Source organism: Pseudoliparis swirei, chromosome 15 (assembly GCF_029220125.1).
Source record: "Pseudoliparis swirei isolate HS2019 ecotype Mariana Trench chromosome 15, NWPU_hadal_v1, whole genome shotgun sequence".
Taxonomy (NCBI): Eukaryota; Metazoa; Chordata; class Actinopteri; order Perciformes; family Liparidae; genus Pseudoliparis; species Pseudoliparis swirei.
The window spans coordinates 2,971,484-2,987,285 of record NC_079402.1 but is presented as its reverse complement, the minus strand read 5'-3'; the positions used below and the strand labels follow the sequence as shown (position 1 = coordinate 2,987,285).

Below are 15,802 nucleotides of genomic sequence, written 5' to 3'. Positions count from 1 at the left end.
AAATGGTGCTTGTGTGTCAGCCATCATGAACAAACTGGAAGCAGTTAGAGCTTCATCATCAACAGTATCAACTCAATATCAGTCTGCTTACAGAGAGGATGTCATATGGAGTCTGACCACTCAGCTTTATGATCTGAATATGATCTGAACATTTGTCTAGTAATTTTTTTATTAAACGCTTGAATTTCTGTTTTTTTTAATTTATTTTTATTTGTATTTGTGTCTATATATATATATGTATATATATATTATTTTTTTAATTAAGAAAATTTAAACAGAAATTCTCATAAAATTTTTTATGAATGAGTTCATTTATTTCGATCAGCAAAATATACAAGCACCAGAAATAAAAAAAACAAGGAGAAAGATACATGTGACTGAAAGGGTCAATAAATCTCTGACATCATCAGGATGAACCTGGAGGACTTCTGTATGTTCTACACCGATCTGGACATCTGCGCCACAAGTCCCGACTTCCTCGATGGGAAGTCCTCTCAGTGGAAGACCACCGTCCACGAGGGCCGATGGGTCGCAGGAACGACGGCCGGCGGATGCTTTAACAACAGAGGTACTCCTCGGACGTCTGAGCTTTAATCTAATAAACTGTGGTATTATTATATGTCACAGGATGGCATAGATGAGACGTGTTCCTTGAGAACCACGATGTTCTTTCTAAATTCTTTCTAATTGCTGAGTCTAAAGATGTATGTAAAAAAAGTATGTTTCACCTTGATGTACGACACTTGTTGGGCACATGTATTACATGGAGACGTTAAAAACTCCCAGCAGCCCTTGCGCTAAAGCCAACAGGAAGCTGAGTCGAGTTTTATGTGTCTTTTGGTAACCCCCCCTCCGACCGAGTAAATCAGAACAACTTCATATTTGGTATAAAGACCTTCCAGATGCTGAGTTGCATCATAGAAATGAATTTGTTTAAGCTGTCAAGTCAATATTGAGTTATAGTAACAGCAAAACCTACTGGCAGCAGAACTTGACATTCATGTTGTGTGTGTGTGTGTGTGTGTGTGTGTGTGTGTGTGTGTGTGTGTGTGTGTGTGTGTGTGTGTGTGTGTGTGTGTGTGTGTGTGTGTGTGTGTGTGTGTGTGTGTGTGTGTGTGTGTGATTTACAGTACAGCAACACAATGTGCAGTACCAGCAGGCAGGCGGGGCGGTGCACATGTCTGCTCACTGCTGCTTATTTATATCATTAATAACATTCTTGTGTTTAGTTTTTGACTCGTTTACGCTTCCGTATCAGAAAATTGCTCCGGATCCACAGTTCGTACTTGACGGCGTCTCAAGGTTTGACTTTGGTCAAGGAATACTTGGTAGGAAATGTTCGTCATATGTACATTTCTGTTGGTTGGGCTTGTACAATGACCTGTTTATTTTCTTCTACACAGGAGACTGCTGGTTTCTTGCGTCTATCGGATCTCTAACATTCCAGCAAGATATCCTTGAAAAAGTTCTCCCCATTGAGCAAACATTTAATGAAAAATACTGCAGGATTTTCCACTTCAGGGTAAATACTAACAGCAAAACTGGATATTACATGTTATTGATATATTACGATTAAAAACGGATTGAAATGAGATTTTAATGTGCACATCGAGTCTGATTGACACATGATGTCTACAAATTGTATTATAATTTTATAACAATGTCAAAAAATTAATTGTCTATATATATTCATATTTATTTATACATATATATATATATTCATAACAATGTCAAAAAATGAATATTATATATATATTCATATTTATATATATTTATAAAAATGTCAAAAAATGAATATTATATATATATATATTCATATTTATATTTATAAAAATGACAACAAATGAATATAATATATACATATGTTCATATTTATTTATATATATATATTTATAACGATGTAAAACAAATTATATTATATATATATAATATAATAATTTCTTTTATTTATAATATTAAAAAATCATATAATATAATATATTTATTACATTGTTATACATACATATATGTATATATATAATATTATTTGTTGTATGTGCTATTATTTTGCATGATATAATTTATTTTTATTCCCGTCTCTTATTTTGTTAACTATTCAGTTCTGGAGATTTGGGAAATGGGTGGATGTCGTCATTGATGACAAGTTACCAACAATCAACGGGAGACTAATCTTCGTTTACTCCAAAGACCAAAATGAGTTCTGGCCCGCGTTGCTGGAGAAAGCCTACGCCAAGTAAGAAACCCCCAGAGTGCATTGTTTCTCAGGCATACATGTGTTTTGTGAGCATGCTTTCTGTCTTGAATCTGGATAATCTGACTTCACATCCACTCGTGACAGAGTGTGCGGCTCCTACGCCGACATGATTTCCGGGACTCCTGCAGAGGCCATGATGGACTTCACGGGAGGAGTTCACATGTGCATCCAGCTGTCGGACCCCCCGGCCAACCTGTGGGAGCTGATGTGCAGAGCGGGCCAGACCTCATCTCTGATGGGCTGCGGTACACCTCAAGGGGTAAGTACACACAAAGAACCAGTACTGGCCGGTTCTTGATGATCATATTCTTCAGAATTGTCAATAAAACATGACATCAGAGTTGCTGATAGGTGCCTCCCAGATGTTCTCAGACAAAATATGTATGCTCATCTTCAGAAAAACCTTCTCCTAACACGCTCAGGGTAACCCACCATTCAAAATCTGTCTTTCAGTGGAAACCTCCAAAGTGAGGATGCCCGTCCAGGGGAAATTTATCTCTCCAAGCGGATGATTATTAAGCTTTTTTTTCTCTTTCTTTTTCATGCAGAAGGTTTATGAGTGATGAAACGGAGGGATTAGATATTTACTGAATTTAATTGACTGGAGCTGAACTGTTACTGCACGTGCCTGAATGGGCGTGACCGATCCACTCGACGCGGGCGGCTTTAACCACAATTTATTGTTGTTTTCACTGTAATAAAAGACTAACTTTCTCTTTGTCCTGACAGTCACAAGCATCAAAGCACCCGCATCGACACGTCGCTTGACTCATGTGACTTCACTAATGTTGTGTTGATACGTCATTCAACGTTTATTAAATGATGCATGTTTTTGAAGAAATGTTTTATTTTTTGCTTGCAGGAGACATCCGCCAACAACATTTTGGCGAACGGATCGGTCCAAGGCCACGCCTACACGGTCACGGGTGTGAAACAGGTGAAGAATGGGCACTCGGTAGAGCGCATACCTTCGCATATCACAAGATTGGGCATTGAATTATGAACATTTTGGTATTAGTTGCATGCCAATTGGATAAAAATTGACAGCGCTATGGTAAAAGAAGATTTTGACCTTTTCATGACCTTGACCTTTGACCCGATCGATCCCAAAATCTAAACAAATGGTCCCCGGATAATAACCAATCATCCCACCAAATTTCATGCGATTCGGTTTAATACTTTTTTAGTTATGCGAGTAACACGCATACAAATAAATAAATCAATTAATTAATAAATAAATAAATACACGGCGATCAAAACATAACCTTCCGCATTTTCAATGCGAAGGTAATTACACTTAAGGGGCTGGTGTGTAGGATGTCTTGGTTTCTAAGAATTGTGCAGAGCTGCGGTGACCTTCAGCCTTCAGGCGATGTAAAAAAGCGAAACATTGGCACCATGTCACATGTAGAAGTTATAACACAACAAACACCTGCCTAGTCCTGCTCAGAAAGATTATATTACTATGGGCTAGAATTTTGCAAAAGATTTATGGACTGATTTATTGCCTTTTTTTTAATTGTGTGCAACATATTTATGGTGCCGTCTCCCGGGATGACTGCTTGGTAGATTATGAGCCGAGGGAAGCAACAGAACCTGGTGCGTCTGTGGAACCCCTGGGGCAAAGGAGAGTGGACCGGAGACTGGAGTGACGGGTGAGGTCTCTCTCTGAGGGAATGTTTCACTGCTCTAGTTTGCAGTAATATTGAGGTTATTTTCCCGTTGACAAGATAAGTTATAAGAGTTCATTACTGTTAGACACACAAACACTCATTTCTAAAGCATGAATTCCATCACTTTCTATGTCAACTCTTTTCTGAAAAGCCAACAGGTTGGTAACAAGCAAGAGTCTGATGTTTTTCCATAATATAAGCGAATCAATGCTCTTTAAGGTAGCTTCCTGTCGGTGACACTGAAACACTGTGAAAGGGCTTCTAGAAGAGGAACACGAGAGTCATGGCCTTTTGCTTTTTTGAAATATAATCCCTGTCGTTGCCTGTAGGTAACAAAAGTCTTGAAAAGGTCATCTGCTATAGGTGTGTGAGAAGCCTGTAAAAAAAAGTTATCTGAAAAAGATTCCTGGATTTATTCTAAACCGATTTAGTGAGTTACAGTGAAGCGCTGCAAACATCTGCCTTGAAGGCAGGTTACCTCCTGCTCTATATTTGCATATTAAAAAGAAAGCCTGAGGATGTGTTACGACTTATCTCTGAGAGACCTGCTGCAACTCATACATCCTCGTGTTTAACATGCTGTCTTCAAGGTCACCTCTGTGGCAAACCCTGAGCGCCAACGACCGGGACCTGTGCCTTTCAGTTGCCGACGACGGAGAGTTTTGGTAAGCAAACTCTATCTGGTACATTGTTGACAATAATATAATAATAATAATAATAATAATAATAATATAATTTATATATAAATATAAATATATTATTATTAGTAGTAAATAGATTATTTAGAAATGACATCTCATCTCGTGAGGAAAGAGTCTGGAAGACTTTTAAACTGGGGAATAAAAAAGTATAAAATAAATACCCACAATTGTCACTTAGTCTCTTCATCTGCACACCTCTTACGTAATAGAATTACCCGAAAAGGGATTCATGAATGCTTCCTACTCCACCTGATACAGAAGGAATATATCATGAATCGACTGTTTTTATAGGGTTAGGTGTTAAATATTCATTCTACTGTATCAAAATAAATCTCTGACGTCATCAGGATGAACCTGGAGGACTTCTGTATGTTCTACACCGATCTGGACATCTGCGCCACATGTCCCGACTTCCTCGATGGGAAGTCCTCTCAGTGGAAGACCACCGTGCACGAGGGCCGATGGGTCGCAGGAACGACGGCCGGCGGATGCTTTAACAACAGAGGTACTCCTCGGACGTCTGAGCTTTAATCTAATAAAACTGTGGTATTACTATGTGTCACAGGATGGCATAGATGAGACGTGTTCCTTGAGAACCACGATGTTCTTTCTAAAGATGTAGTGGAGTGATGTCTCCCTGTGTGTGTTGTTATTCAAGCTTTTCTGTGCTTTGTTACCTGCCTTTTAGTGCATTGGTGCATGTGAGCCTGCCCCAACTCACAATGGAAGCAATAGCGATATAAAAAAAAGAGAGATGACATAACAGTAAGAAACAAAGCAAAAAAACAATGATGCCAATTTCTATTCAGTTACAAGTTAGGCTAACTGGCTTCTCAAAGACAAGAATGACACCGCCAGTCAGACCAAAGTTGCTACTGCCCCCTACTGGCGGACACTATTAACGCTCTGCAACTACTTTAGGTGAAAGCAGGTAAGTTTAAAGAAAAGTCACACAAAGCGCTTAAAAAGATGAGAAGCAGAAGATGATACAATCAATACCGACATGCTGTGCAGACGCTTGCCATGGTTGTTGATGCACACCGTAGCTCGGCAATAGCTTGAGCTCCTCTCTCCTCTTCTCTCTCTCCGTATGGATGAATTTCCATCACACATTACTAACTCTGCTTCCTCTCCGGAGTCCTTGTGACTTCACATCTCATAGGGTCTATTGGACCTGGCTGGGTCTGATGCCTCCTGCCTGGTGGGCCAGCATCATACCATGGTCCTGCTGATGCGCCCCACCCCGCCCCCTCCTCCTCCTTCTGTTTCATGTATTATTGTGTAAGGTCTGGATCGCGGTCCATGCCTACTACTAATTATTCATACATTTCTGTCATATTCATTGAATGTGTTGTAACTCTTTAACTCTGTTCTTCTGTACACATGTCATCTATTCTTCTGTCCATCCTGGAGAGGGATCCTCCTCCGTTGCTCTCCTGAAGGTTACTTCCCTTTTGTCCCCGTGAAAGTTTATTTTTTATTTTTTGGGCGTTTTTCCTGATCCGATGTGAGGTCAAAGGTCAGGGATGTTGTATGTGTACAGATTGTAAAGCCCTCTGAGGCAAATTTGTAATTTGTGATATTGGGCTATATAAAATAAACTGAGAAGCAGTGGGTGTATTTAGTGAAAATGGGGGTAAGAATACATTAATGAATCTCTGTATAAAATGTCCTCTGTCCATTGCATTGCTATAAACTAACAGCCCAAAAGTTAAAGTCCATACTTTACACTTTCCTACATACTGTTACTATTTTAAAATAGCTTGTTCCAAGGAAAAGTCCTGCATTAAAAATCCTTCCAGAAAAGAAACATATATTTTAAAAGACCCGGTGCTGCACGAAATTCTCTAAAGTAACTGCCCTCAAACCCCATTTCCTTTAATTGTTGTTGGGGCATTTCCTGTGTTTCAGCAAACACGGGAAGTGATGCTTTCACATGAATGTCCTTGACACTTTCCTTCCAAATGTGCTACTTTAAAACACATACACACACACACACACACACACACATGTGATACACAAGTATGCCCAACGTCACAATATATTAGCCATGCAAATGGGGATAGAATGGAGCCTGTCACAAAAACACCAAGCAACGAGTTTGAGGAAACTGCATTACTAATGCTTTTTTTATGTATTTATTTAATATCTAACCCTAACCCTATATTTTAATTTTTTTAAGTACCTTGATCTGTTGACTAAATTGTAAATCGGGTGGCCAAAAATACCATTTTATATTAACTTTGTCTTGTGACACATTATCTCACATAATACCCACTCGGCAAGCTAGTATACATATATATATATATATATATATATATATATATATATATATATATATATATAATCATTATATTAGAATAATTATATATAATCATTATATTATAATCATTATATTATATAAAAATATATATATTATATATATTATATATACAGTATATATATATATATATATATATATATTAGGGCTGTAAATCGATTTTAAAAAATTAACTAATTAATCGCACATTTTGAAATTCATGTGTGGTGGGAGGTCTTTTGTGATTTACTGAGTGTTCATTGGTTGTTTTTTTTCGCAAAATGTTGACAGACAAACGGATTGACCAATCACGTTGAAGGTTTCGTGTGACGAGTTCTTTCCGCGCCGCGTCACCCGACACGTCGCCCCTCTGTTCCTCTGTGTATCAGAGGGGGAGACGGGAGGAAGGAGGAGCAGGAGGAAACCCGACTGATTCATCCACGAGTTAAACTGATTTATGCTCCTTATTTTCGCGGAGAAATAATTGTTTTAAAAACGGAAACAGTGTTAAACCGTACTGCCGTGGGTTGACACTCGGTTTGAGTGTAAAAACGTCAACGAACACCGGAAGTAAACAAAGTTGCGTTAATTGCATTAAAATATTTTAGTGCGTTAACGCGGCCAAATTAATCGCATAGATTAACGCGTTAATGCTGACAGCCCTAATATATATATAATCATTAGGTAGTACTGCCCAAATTATATAATAAATTCAAACTATAATCTGAATTTGGGCAGTACTACCTAATGATAACACAGTTAGAGACACAATACAGTCAATAACTAAAGCATTACACACCTGCATGCAAACAAGGTCCCAAACTATTCGTGACACAAGGGATATTAATATCACTATTAATATGAATAACATGTAGGTGTACTGTAGTGCCTGTGGCAGCAGGATTCATCACATCCAACAGCCATTGTGCTGCCACCAGAGCGTCGATTTAAAATGTCAAAGTGTATCTGAGACTCTGACCCCTGTGTGTTCGTGTATTGTGTGACGGCACAATGAAGGGAGTCTGCTTAAAATGCTGAAGGCCTGCTGGGGCCGGAGACATCTGGAGAGCCAGTCAAAACACTGGGGAGCCTGCCATTGTTTTTTTATTTCCAAACGGAAGTCGTCAGCGGGGGAGAGAATAAGAACCCTCATCATGGTTTCCGTTTTTAGTTCTTATCCCAAACAGGATGCATGAGCATGAACGTTAGTCTGAGAGCCGCACCACTTGTTTTTGGCTACGAATGGACAACCACATATTGGCCACGATTTACCCTCCGAAACGTCTATTTAGTGATCTCTTTGGCCATAATGTTGTGGATTGTTCTGCTGCAGCTTTTCAACAGCTTCGAGGGTTCATCTGGAACTGAACACGAGACGCTGTGCACCTCCAACGTCTGCCTCACCCTGCACATGGACCGAGTGAGCTTCAAGAAGGCCGGTCAGAACTGTGTCCACAACGGAGGGAACCTGATGACGGTCAGAAACCTGAAGGAAGAGGATGTGCTGCTCTCGCTTCTCTCGCGGATCCAGAGACAACCTCGGGACAGGCTGCTCACCTTTTGGATCGGATTAAAACTGCACCGAGGCGACTGTGTGTTGGTCCACAAGAGTCTCAAGGGGTTTTCGTGGGTCTCTGGACAGAAAGATTCCAACTACTCCAACTGGGGGAAAGAACCCGTCACCACATGCACGGAGGAGAGATGTGCAAAGGTTTATTACACTCCCTCGGGTCAGAACCAACTGAAATGGACTGCTGGACCTTGCAGAAACCCTTCTTTCTACGCATGTAAGTTTTATTTCCAGGGAATGTGCAGACCGTTGGCTCTATTGGGTTCTGGACAAATCACCTACAGGGTGCCCTTCTCCGAAGAGCCACAAAGAAGTGAGATGCAACTATTTCCGTTCGGAACATACGCCGATATCTCATGCAGCGACCGACAGTCTCATTACTCCGTGTGCATGGGGAACGACGACAGTTGGACCGCCCCTGGTCCGTTCTGCGCGACAGGAACGCGTCATTGCATGCAGAACAACGGCGGATGTGAACATGCGTGCCGCCAGAACGCAGATGAAGTTTGGTGCTTTTGCAAAGAAGGTTACGACCTGGATGAGGATGGACTCACTTGCAGGATAAAAGTGGCGTGCGGCCCAGAAACCTGCGAGCATCAGTGCGTAACGAGGGAATCTGGGTATTCCTGCACGTGCCCAGACGGGTTCCAACTAGACGCCAACCGGCGTAACTGCTCCGACATCGACGAGTGCCAGACCCAAGCCTGTGCGCATCACCTGTGCCTCAACACGCACGGCGGTTACACCTGTGCGTGTCGAGCCGGCTACGCCGTGGTCGACGGTGTGTGCGTGGATGTCGACGAGTGCGCTCGCCCCAGCTGCGAGCACGCCTGCTCGAACGGCGCCGGGTCCTTCTCGTGCTCCTGCAATGACGGCTTTGCGTTGTCCGAGGACGGCCACTCGTGCGTGGACATTAACGAATGCGCGAGTCGCCTCTGCCAGTTCCAGTGCGTCAACGCGGAAGGCAGCTTCTGGTGCACGTGCCCACGCGGCTTCCACGTGGAGGCCGACGGATCGACGTGCGCTCCAGATGGGACGGAAGCGTCGGCGGCTTCATCCGATGACGCGGCTGGCGACGCTGCAGCTGGGGATACAGCTTCATCCATTGACACAGCATCTGAAGGCGTGGCATCTATAGACGTGGCATCTGAAGGCGTGGCATCTATAGACGTGGCATCTGAAGGCGTGGCATCTATAGACGTGGCATTGGTTAACGTGACATCTGATGATGTGGCATCCGAGGACGCGGCATCTATAGACGTGGCATCTGAAGACGTGGCATCTGAAGACGTGGCATTGGTTGACGTGGCATCTGATGATGTGGCATTTGATGACGTGGCATCTATAGACGTGGCATCTATAGACGCAGCATCTGATGATGCGGCCGAGGTTGAAACGCAGGAGAACATCTCCAGAACCACAGCGGAGCTCCAACACCCTCCCCCTCGCAACAACGCTACGATTCTGGAGCTGGTGAACGACACGCAGAGCAACTCGTCCTTGGTGACAGGTTTTGCCAAGACAGTTGATTCCAGGGTGCTCGTCTGCGTCCTGGGTTCAGTCATCCCGCTGCTGCTTCTGCTCGCGGTGACTTTGGCCATCGCGATTGTTCGATGCAGTCGCTCCAAAAAAGAAGCGAAGAAAAGAAACACCGCGGACGGTTACTGCTGGGTGCCCTCTGGCTTGGACTCGCGTTTAGAGAAACTCTATGAGTCCATCTTGACTGATGACCTATGACCTGAGAGTGATAAGGAAAACTGTCGATGGGATCATTGTGTTTATTTATGTAATTTATGTGGTTGCAACCTCCCTATATTAGGCTTTGTGTTGTTGGAAAAATTATCAAATCACTAATCGGACAGAAATGTGAAAAATATGAAGACAAATTGTAAATCTGAAAAGAAACAGCATCGGATGTGATCGGCTTTCTGATGAGGGGTAAGGTGGCGTAGTTTGGACTGATCTATTTGAGTTTAACAAGACAAAAGTTGTCCCAGGATGTTGAAAGTGAGCTCATCTTGTATTTTGTCGTGTGTTCTGCCATTTTATCGATATTCATGCTTGAATGATGCATGCATCAATATCTGTTCACTTAATCTGTGAAGAGCTCCAAGAACATTCTTGTCTTGATTGCATGATTTAAATGACGTACTTTTATTTTTTACAGTATGTTCACCTTCCCACACGGCCCTGCGATAACTAATCTTTTCATTGTTCACACATCTGATGCCGGTGTAAATGTAATGTGACTATAAACACATGCGTACGTCAGAGTATCTAATAAATACAGCATGTAGTGTGATGATGAAAATGTGCTATGAGAGAAAAACGTAATAAATAGCTTGCTCTGATATATGAATAGGTTTGTGTTATTGCATCATGAAGATCCTCGCCTTCAACCACTGAAAGAAAAGCCAGCAGTCCAACTTTATCTCATTTCCTTCCTGTCTTTAACGTTGTCATTGTCCTGGTGGGTGGTTCCTTCCTGAGTTGCTAGCCCCCGACTCCGAGTTCTCCCAAACATTAGTCAGCCGACATTATCAGGAGAGTATCTACAGCACGACATCATGGTCTGCTTGCAACTGACTACATTTGAGCCGATGAAGGCCGTGACAATGACTATTTTGATGTTAGTGTTTATTTCCCCATCTATTAGGCCAGGATCTGGCGTGAAGCAGACTGCAGCCTGCAGGCCTGTTTGCAGCGGGAGCGACTGCATCGCTGTGAACCGGGACAGAGTGGATTTTAAAACAGCCGAGGAAGCGTGCCGCGACAGGAAGGGAGAACTGATGACGTGTGAGTCCGACGCAGATGAGCGCACGCTTGACGCTTTGAGAGGAGAATTGCTTGGAGACTTCTGGATTGGACTGCATCTACCAGCTGGGTCCTGCAGCAACCTTTCAGCTGCACTGCGAGGCTATGAGTGGACGTCCGGTAGCGGGCACAGAAGCTTTAGTCCAGACTTCAGCCCCTGGAAAGACAGCGTTAAAGTCTGCTCTCCACGCTGTGTGTCCCTCTCCGGGGACAGAAAGTGGACCGAGAGGCTGTGCTCGGACGTAGCCGATGGCTTCCTTTGCAAAACGAAGCACAAAGATGCATGCCGGGCGCTGGAACTATCCGACCCGGACGTCATCCAGAGCTCAGACGGCTGTGCAGGTGCCCCTTGTCAGCACACATGCACGGAGGTAAAAGGAGGTTATATATGCTCTTGTTTCACGGGGTATGCACCAGACAGCAGGCAGCCCGGGCTGTGCAAAATACACTGCGCACAGAAGAAGTGTCCTCCCATATGTGAGGGGAACGGCTTGTGCTTCTGTCAAGACGGCTTCGTGTTGGGCGAGACGTTTTGCGAAGACATCGACGAATGTCTGAGCGACGCGTGCGATCAGGAGTGCGTCAACACTTTCGGGAGTTTCGCGTGCTCCTGCCGAGAAGGATTTGTGCTGAAGGACCAACTCCGATGCGTCGAGGGAGAGGGCGGTGCCGGCGCTGTTGTCACAACCGCCTTGGCCGCAGGCTTTGTTAAACCGGCCACCATAGATCAACCAGTGGGGGGTTCCTCAGCGCCCGCTGGGGGTTTTCTCTGGATGTGGATCCTGGCTGTGGTGGCCGTGGCGCTGCTCGTGGTCGTGATCAGGTTTTACGTCGTGAAGCGTCAGAAGCGCCGAGAACAAAACTCCAATCAGCAGCGTCCTGTCCCCGCCGGGCACAATGTCGAGTGTTAAATCCAGTCCGGACCACGATGAGCACCCGAATACTAGAATATGTAAATACGTGGAATGGAGGGGAGCTTTTTATAGTAGGTATTTTAGAAGTGGGCGGACTGGGGCTCTTTGTTATTTATCTGCATAGTGAAAAGTAGAAGATAAACAACTTAACACAAAATATATGTAATTTTATACATACTTATGAACAAGTATTGTGTTATCGTGTTGCTGCTGTCGTGGAGCTGAGAGGTCGTTTGGTGTAGTCTTCACCGTTGTCATTTTATGAGTTTAGCATGTGTTTAAAAAGATAGGACTGTAAGATGGAAATCCTTTGGGTGCTCCTTAAATATTAAACTAAATATACTATGTTCTCCTCAGCCCTGTCTTTACGGAGTAAACATGCACATGTGTGCATATGTTTGACTGTTGTGAAATATGAGTTTTGAAGTTGGTGAAATGACGTACAATAAGGGACACTAGATGGTGACTTTGAGTGTAATTTGGTGTTAATTTATGTGTCCTGATAAGGAAATAAAATCTGTATTAATTCATAACAAGACCACTTTTGTTCTTAGAGCGCCACCTACAGTTTTTATTTCTCATTTCAATACTGGCAGACCTTTAGTTAGACAACCTGCATTATTCCAGACAATACATTTCCCAAAGTAAAATATGTAATTTTCTTGGAGGACATTTTGACACAGTAAAGCTGTAAAGCTGTGATCATTCATTTAACTTAAAATTTAATTTACTTCAAATACATTTTTGTTTTAAACACTCGAGGACAGTTGAATATAACCAAATTATATTTAATGTAATTAGTAACACCCATATTGTTGTTATTATTACAAGTCATATTGGACAAATGACCTATTGCATCATGTCTTTATTGAAATCCTATATGTGGTTTTACATGCTAAAATATCACAAAGTCTGATGCAGATTGTATTAGTTTAGCATCTTCGGCTCTCTGCTAAACAGATGCTCCAGCTCTGCATCAGTTTTCCTGAGAATAGCGTGTTGAATTGAGGTCTTTTGCATTATCTACATAAACCCTTAACATCTTTTACAACCTGCTGTGTTAACCTTGCCGACTTCCTTTGTTCTACAGCAGGTAGATAATGACTTTCTTATGCAGACTTAACTCACTGTTTTTAGATATTTCAGTCTCTTCTCACTAGTTTCGCATTAAGAGAATTGTTATACTATGTTAAAGAGGGAGAGATCTATAAAATAATAGAAGGAACAGATGTCTTCCTTTGCTTCTCCAACTCTTCCTGTAGGCATCCTATGATGTACACTTTTACACAGGGTGCACATTCAGTATTTATGTTGCAGTATACATTTCTTTTTGCGCTTTTTACCTTCGCATTGAAAATGCCGGAAGGTTATATTTTGATCGCTGTGTATTTATTTATTTATTTATTTATTTATTTGTATGCGTGTTATTCGCAAATCTCAAAAAGTATTGAACCGAATCGCATGAAATTTGGTGGGATGATTGTTTATTATCCGGGGACCAGTTGATTCGATTTTGGGATCGATCGGGTCAAAGGTCAAAGGTCATGAACAGGTCAAAATCTTTCGCAGAACTCAAAAAGTATTGAACCGAATCGCATGAAATTTGGTGGGATCATTGTTTATTATCCGGGGACCAGTTGATTAGATTTTGGGATCGATCGGGTCAAAGGTCAAAGGTCATGAACAGGTCAAAATCTTTCGCAGAACTCAAAAAGTATTGAACCGAATCGCATGAAATTTGGTGGGATGATTGTTTATTATCCGGGGACCAGTTGACTAGATTTTGGGATCGATCGGGTCAAAGGTCAAGGTCAAAGGTCATGAACAGGTCAAAATGTTCTTGAATCGCCTGAAATTTGGTGGGATGATTGGTTATTATCCGGGGACCATTTGATTAGATTTTGGGATCAATCGGGTCAAAGGTCAAGGTCATGGAAAGGTCAAACTCTTTTTTTACCATAGCACGATACATTTTTGTCCAATTGGCATGCAACTAATGCCAAAATGTTCATAATTCAATGCCCAATCTTGTGATATGCGAAGGTATGCGCTCTACCGAGTGCCCATTCTAGTTTGTCTTGTTTTAGTTCAATCGTGTTGCAGTTCCTCACAGCTGCCACTAAGTGCTGCTATTGATACATATTTTACTGATAGCACTTCTCCAATAACCAAATACTTCCTATTTAAAAGGACTTACAGCGAAGTAGCTACTCCATATAATTCCAAAATTGAGAGTACTAATAATAATATTACACAGTATTGCAACTGTGACTTGGCAGGGGTTATCTCTGCCATAGTAAACTCCCAGTAATTTATCTAAGTAGGAGAGGAGACTTTGACCGCGGTTGACACTGGGTCTATCGTGTGTTTCCTCTTCTCTCTCAGAAAAGAAGGAAAGCAGATAAAACAGCGATTAAAAAGGAATTCCAGCATTTAATCAATGAGACAACACCAGGCACGTGCACAGACATTTTGGGGGGCAGGTGCTCAAACCAAAAAAAAGGGCACCCAATGCCAAAAAAAAATTCTGACAGAGTTGAAGCATAAGCAGCAATACACTGATGATGCTGTCCTCGACCTGCCTTTCCTCTGGGCAGGATCAGACCGCTAGCTTACATTTTCTTTATGAATAAAGATTAATTATTATATAGCAACAACAGTACAAGCGTTCTGATTGGCTAATGGGTCGTCATGCCAGCCACGTATTGCCCTCCTCGCTGGTCTGATACGGATCCGTATTGCCCTCTAACGTCATTTTCAAAATAAGCGATATTGATAGACATCAACAGCCAAGAGCAATGGTCCTCAAACTAAGGCCCGCGGGCCGGATACGGCCCGCCTCCACATTTGGCCCGGCCCTCTCAACAATACCAGAGAGGCCTTATGATTTTTTTTTCAGTCTGGCCACGCAAATCCTAGACTAGCTCGTTAAATAGAACGGAATAAGAATTCTCTCTCTCCTCTCTCTCTCTCTCTCTCTCTCTCTCTCTCTCTCTCTCTTCTCTCTCTTCTCTCTCTCCCTCTCTCTATTCTCTAAACATAACTTACGTCAGTAAACAGCTGGACAAGGCTCTGAAATCACGGATTTCGTGAGTTTTTGTTTGTTCATTTTTTTAGGAAACGTCTGACCAGTCGTGACGTCATGTTTTCAGCAGCGCTAATGTTGTGGTCGATTTATCACAAAACAACGTCAGGGGATGATGGATGTGTCACTCTTGCCTGTCTTCAAAACTTGAGAGCCCTGTGTTTGGCTGGTGCTGCGGGTCAGAGGAGAAGGAGGTGCACCCGTTTAGTGGCGCGTGGAGCACTGCGCGGAGGAGGAAGTGGAGGAGGAGGAGGGAGGGGCGAAATTCTCACAAGAACTCAAATAAATGCCCCGTCGGATATTAAAACACATTTGGGGGGACTTGATGGCAGAGAGAGTAACTTTTATTCTTAAATACGGATGAATGAAAAAAGTGGGCTCCAGCAAAAAGGGCACTTTTCTCATCCAGGGCAAAGGGGCTGGTGCTTGAGCACCACTAGGGCTCTATCTGTGCACGTGCCTGGACAACACCCAGGCTGCAAATGAACAAAC

At 42.5% G+C, this 15,802-nt stretch overlaps 3 protein-coding genes across 3 annotated transcripts; all 3 read left to right on the top strand.

Moving 5' to 3' along the window:
* Window positions 1-411: 411 nt before the first annotated feature.
* Window positions 412-5,159, top strand: LOC130205653 (calpain-2 catalytic subunit-like). Its single transcript, XM_056433149.1, has 9 exons — window positions 412-528; window positions 1,259-1,328; window positions 1,404-1,522; window positions 2,100-2,233; window positions 2,339-2,513; window positions 3,117-3,191; window positions 3,824-3,909; window positions 4,518-4,592; window positions 4,976-5,159. The coding sequence occupies exons 1-9, from the start codon at window positions 412-414 to the stop codon at window positions 5,157-5,159; spliced, it is 1,035 nt and encodes a 344-aa protein (XP_056289124.1).
* A 2,912-nt stretch (window positions 5,160-8,071) lies between these two features.
* On the top strand, window positions 8,072-10,848 carry LOC130205835 (complement component C1q receptor). The gene has a single exon (XM_056433394.1). It carries the CDS (start codon window positions 8,120-8,122, stop codon window positions 10,232-10,234), a length of 2,115 nt encoding a protein of 704 aa, XP_056289369.1. The 5' UTR covers window positions 8,072-8,119; the 3' UTR covers window positions 10,235-10,848.
* Window positions 10,849-10,931: 83 nt separating this feature from the next.
* On the top strand, window positions 10,932-13,074 carry LOC130205838 (thrombomodulin). The gene has a single exon (XM_056433399.1). The coding sequence runs from the start codon at window positions 11,065-11,067 to the stop codon at window positions 12,220-12,222; it is 1,158 nt and encodes a 385-aa protein (XP_056289374.1). The 5' UTR covers window positions 10,932-11,064; the 3' UTR covers window positions 12,223-13,074.
* Window positions 13,075-15,802: the final 2,728 nt, after the last annotated feature.

What these genes read in the sequence shown, in the direction of transcription:
- LOC130205653 (XM_056433149.1), top strand. Translation starts at nt 412, where the DNA reads ATGAACCTGGAGGACTTCTGTATGTTCTACACCGATCTGGACATCTGC. An exon ending in CTTTGGTCAAGGAATACTTG is followed by an intron (nt 1,329 to 1,403) that starts GTAGGAAATGTT and finishes TCTTCTACACAG; the next exon opens with GAGACTGCTGGTTTCTTGCG. An exon ending in GCAGGATTTTCCACTTCAGG is followed by an intron (nt 1,523 to 2,099) that starts GTAAATACTAAC and finishes TTAACTATTCAG; the next exon opens with TTCTGGAGATTTGGGAAATG.
- LOC130205835 (XM_056433394.1), top strand. Translation starts at nt 8,120, where the DNA reads ATGAGCATGAACGTTAGTCTGAGAGCCGCACCACTTGTTTTTGGCTAC.
- LOC130205838 (XM_056433399.1), top strand. Translation starts at nt 11,065, where the DNA reads ATGGTCTGCTTGCAACTGACTACATTTGAGCCGATGAAGGCCGTGACA.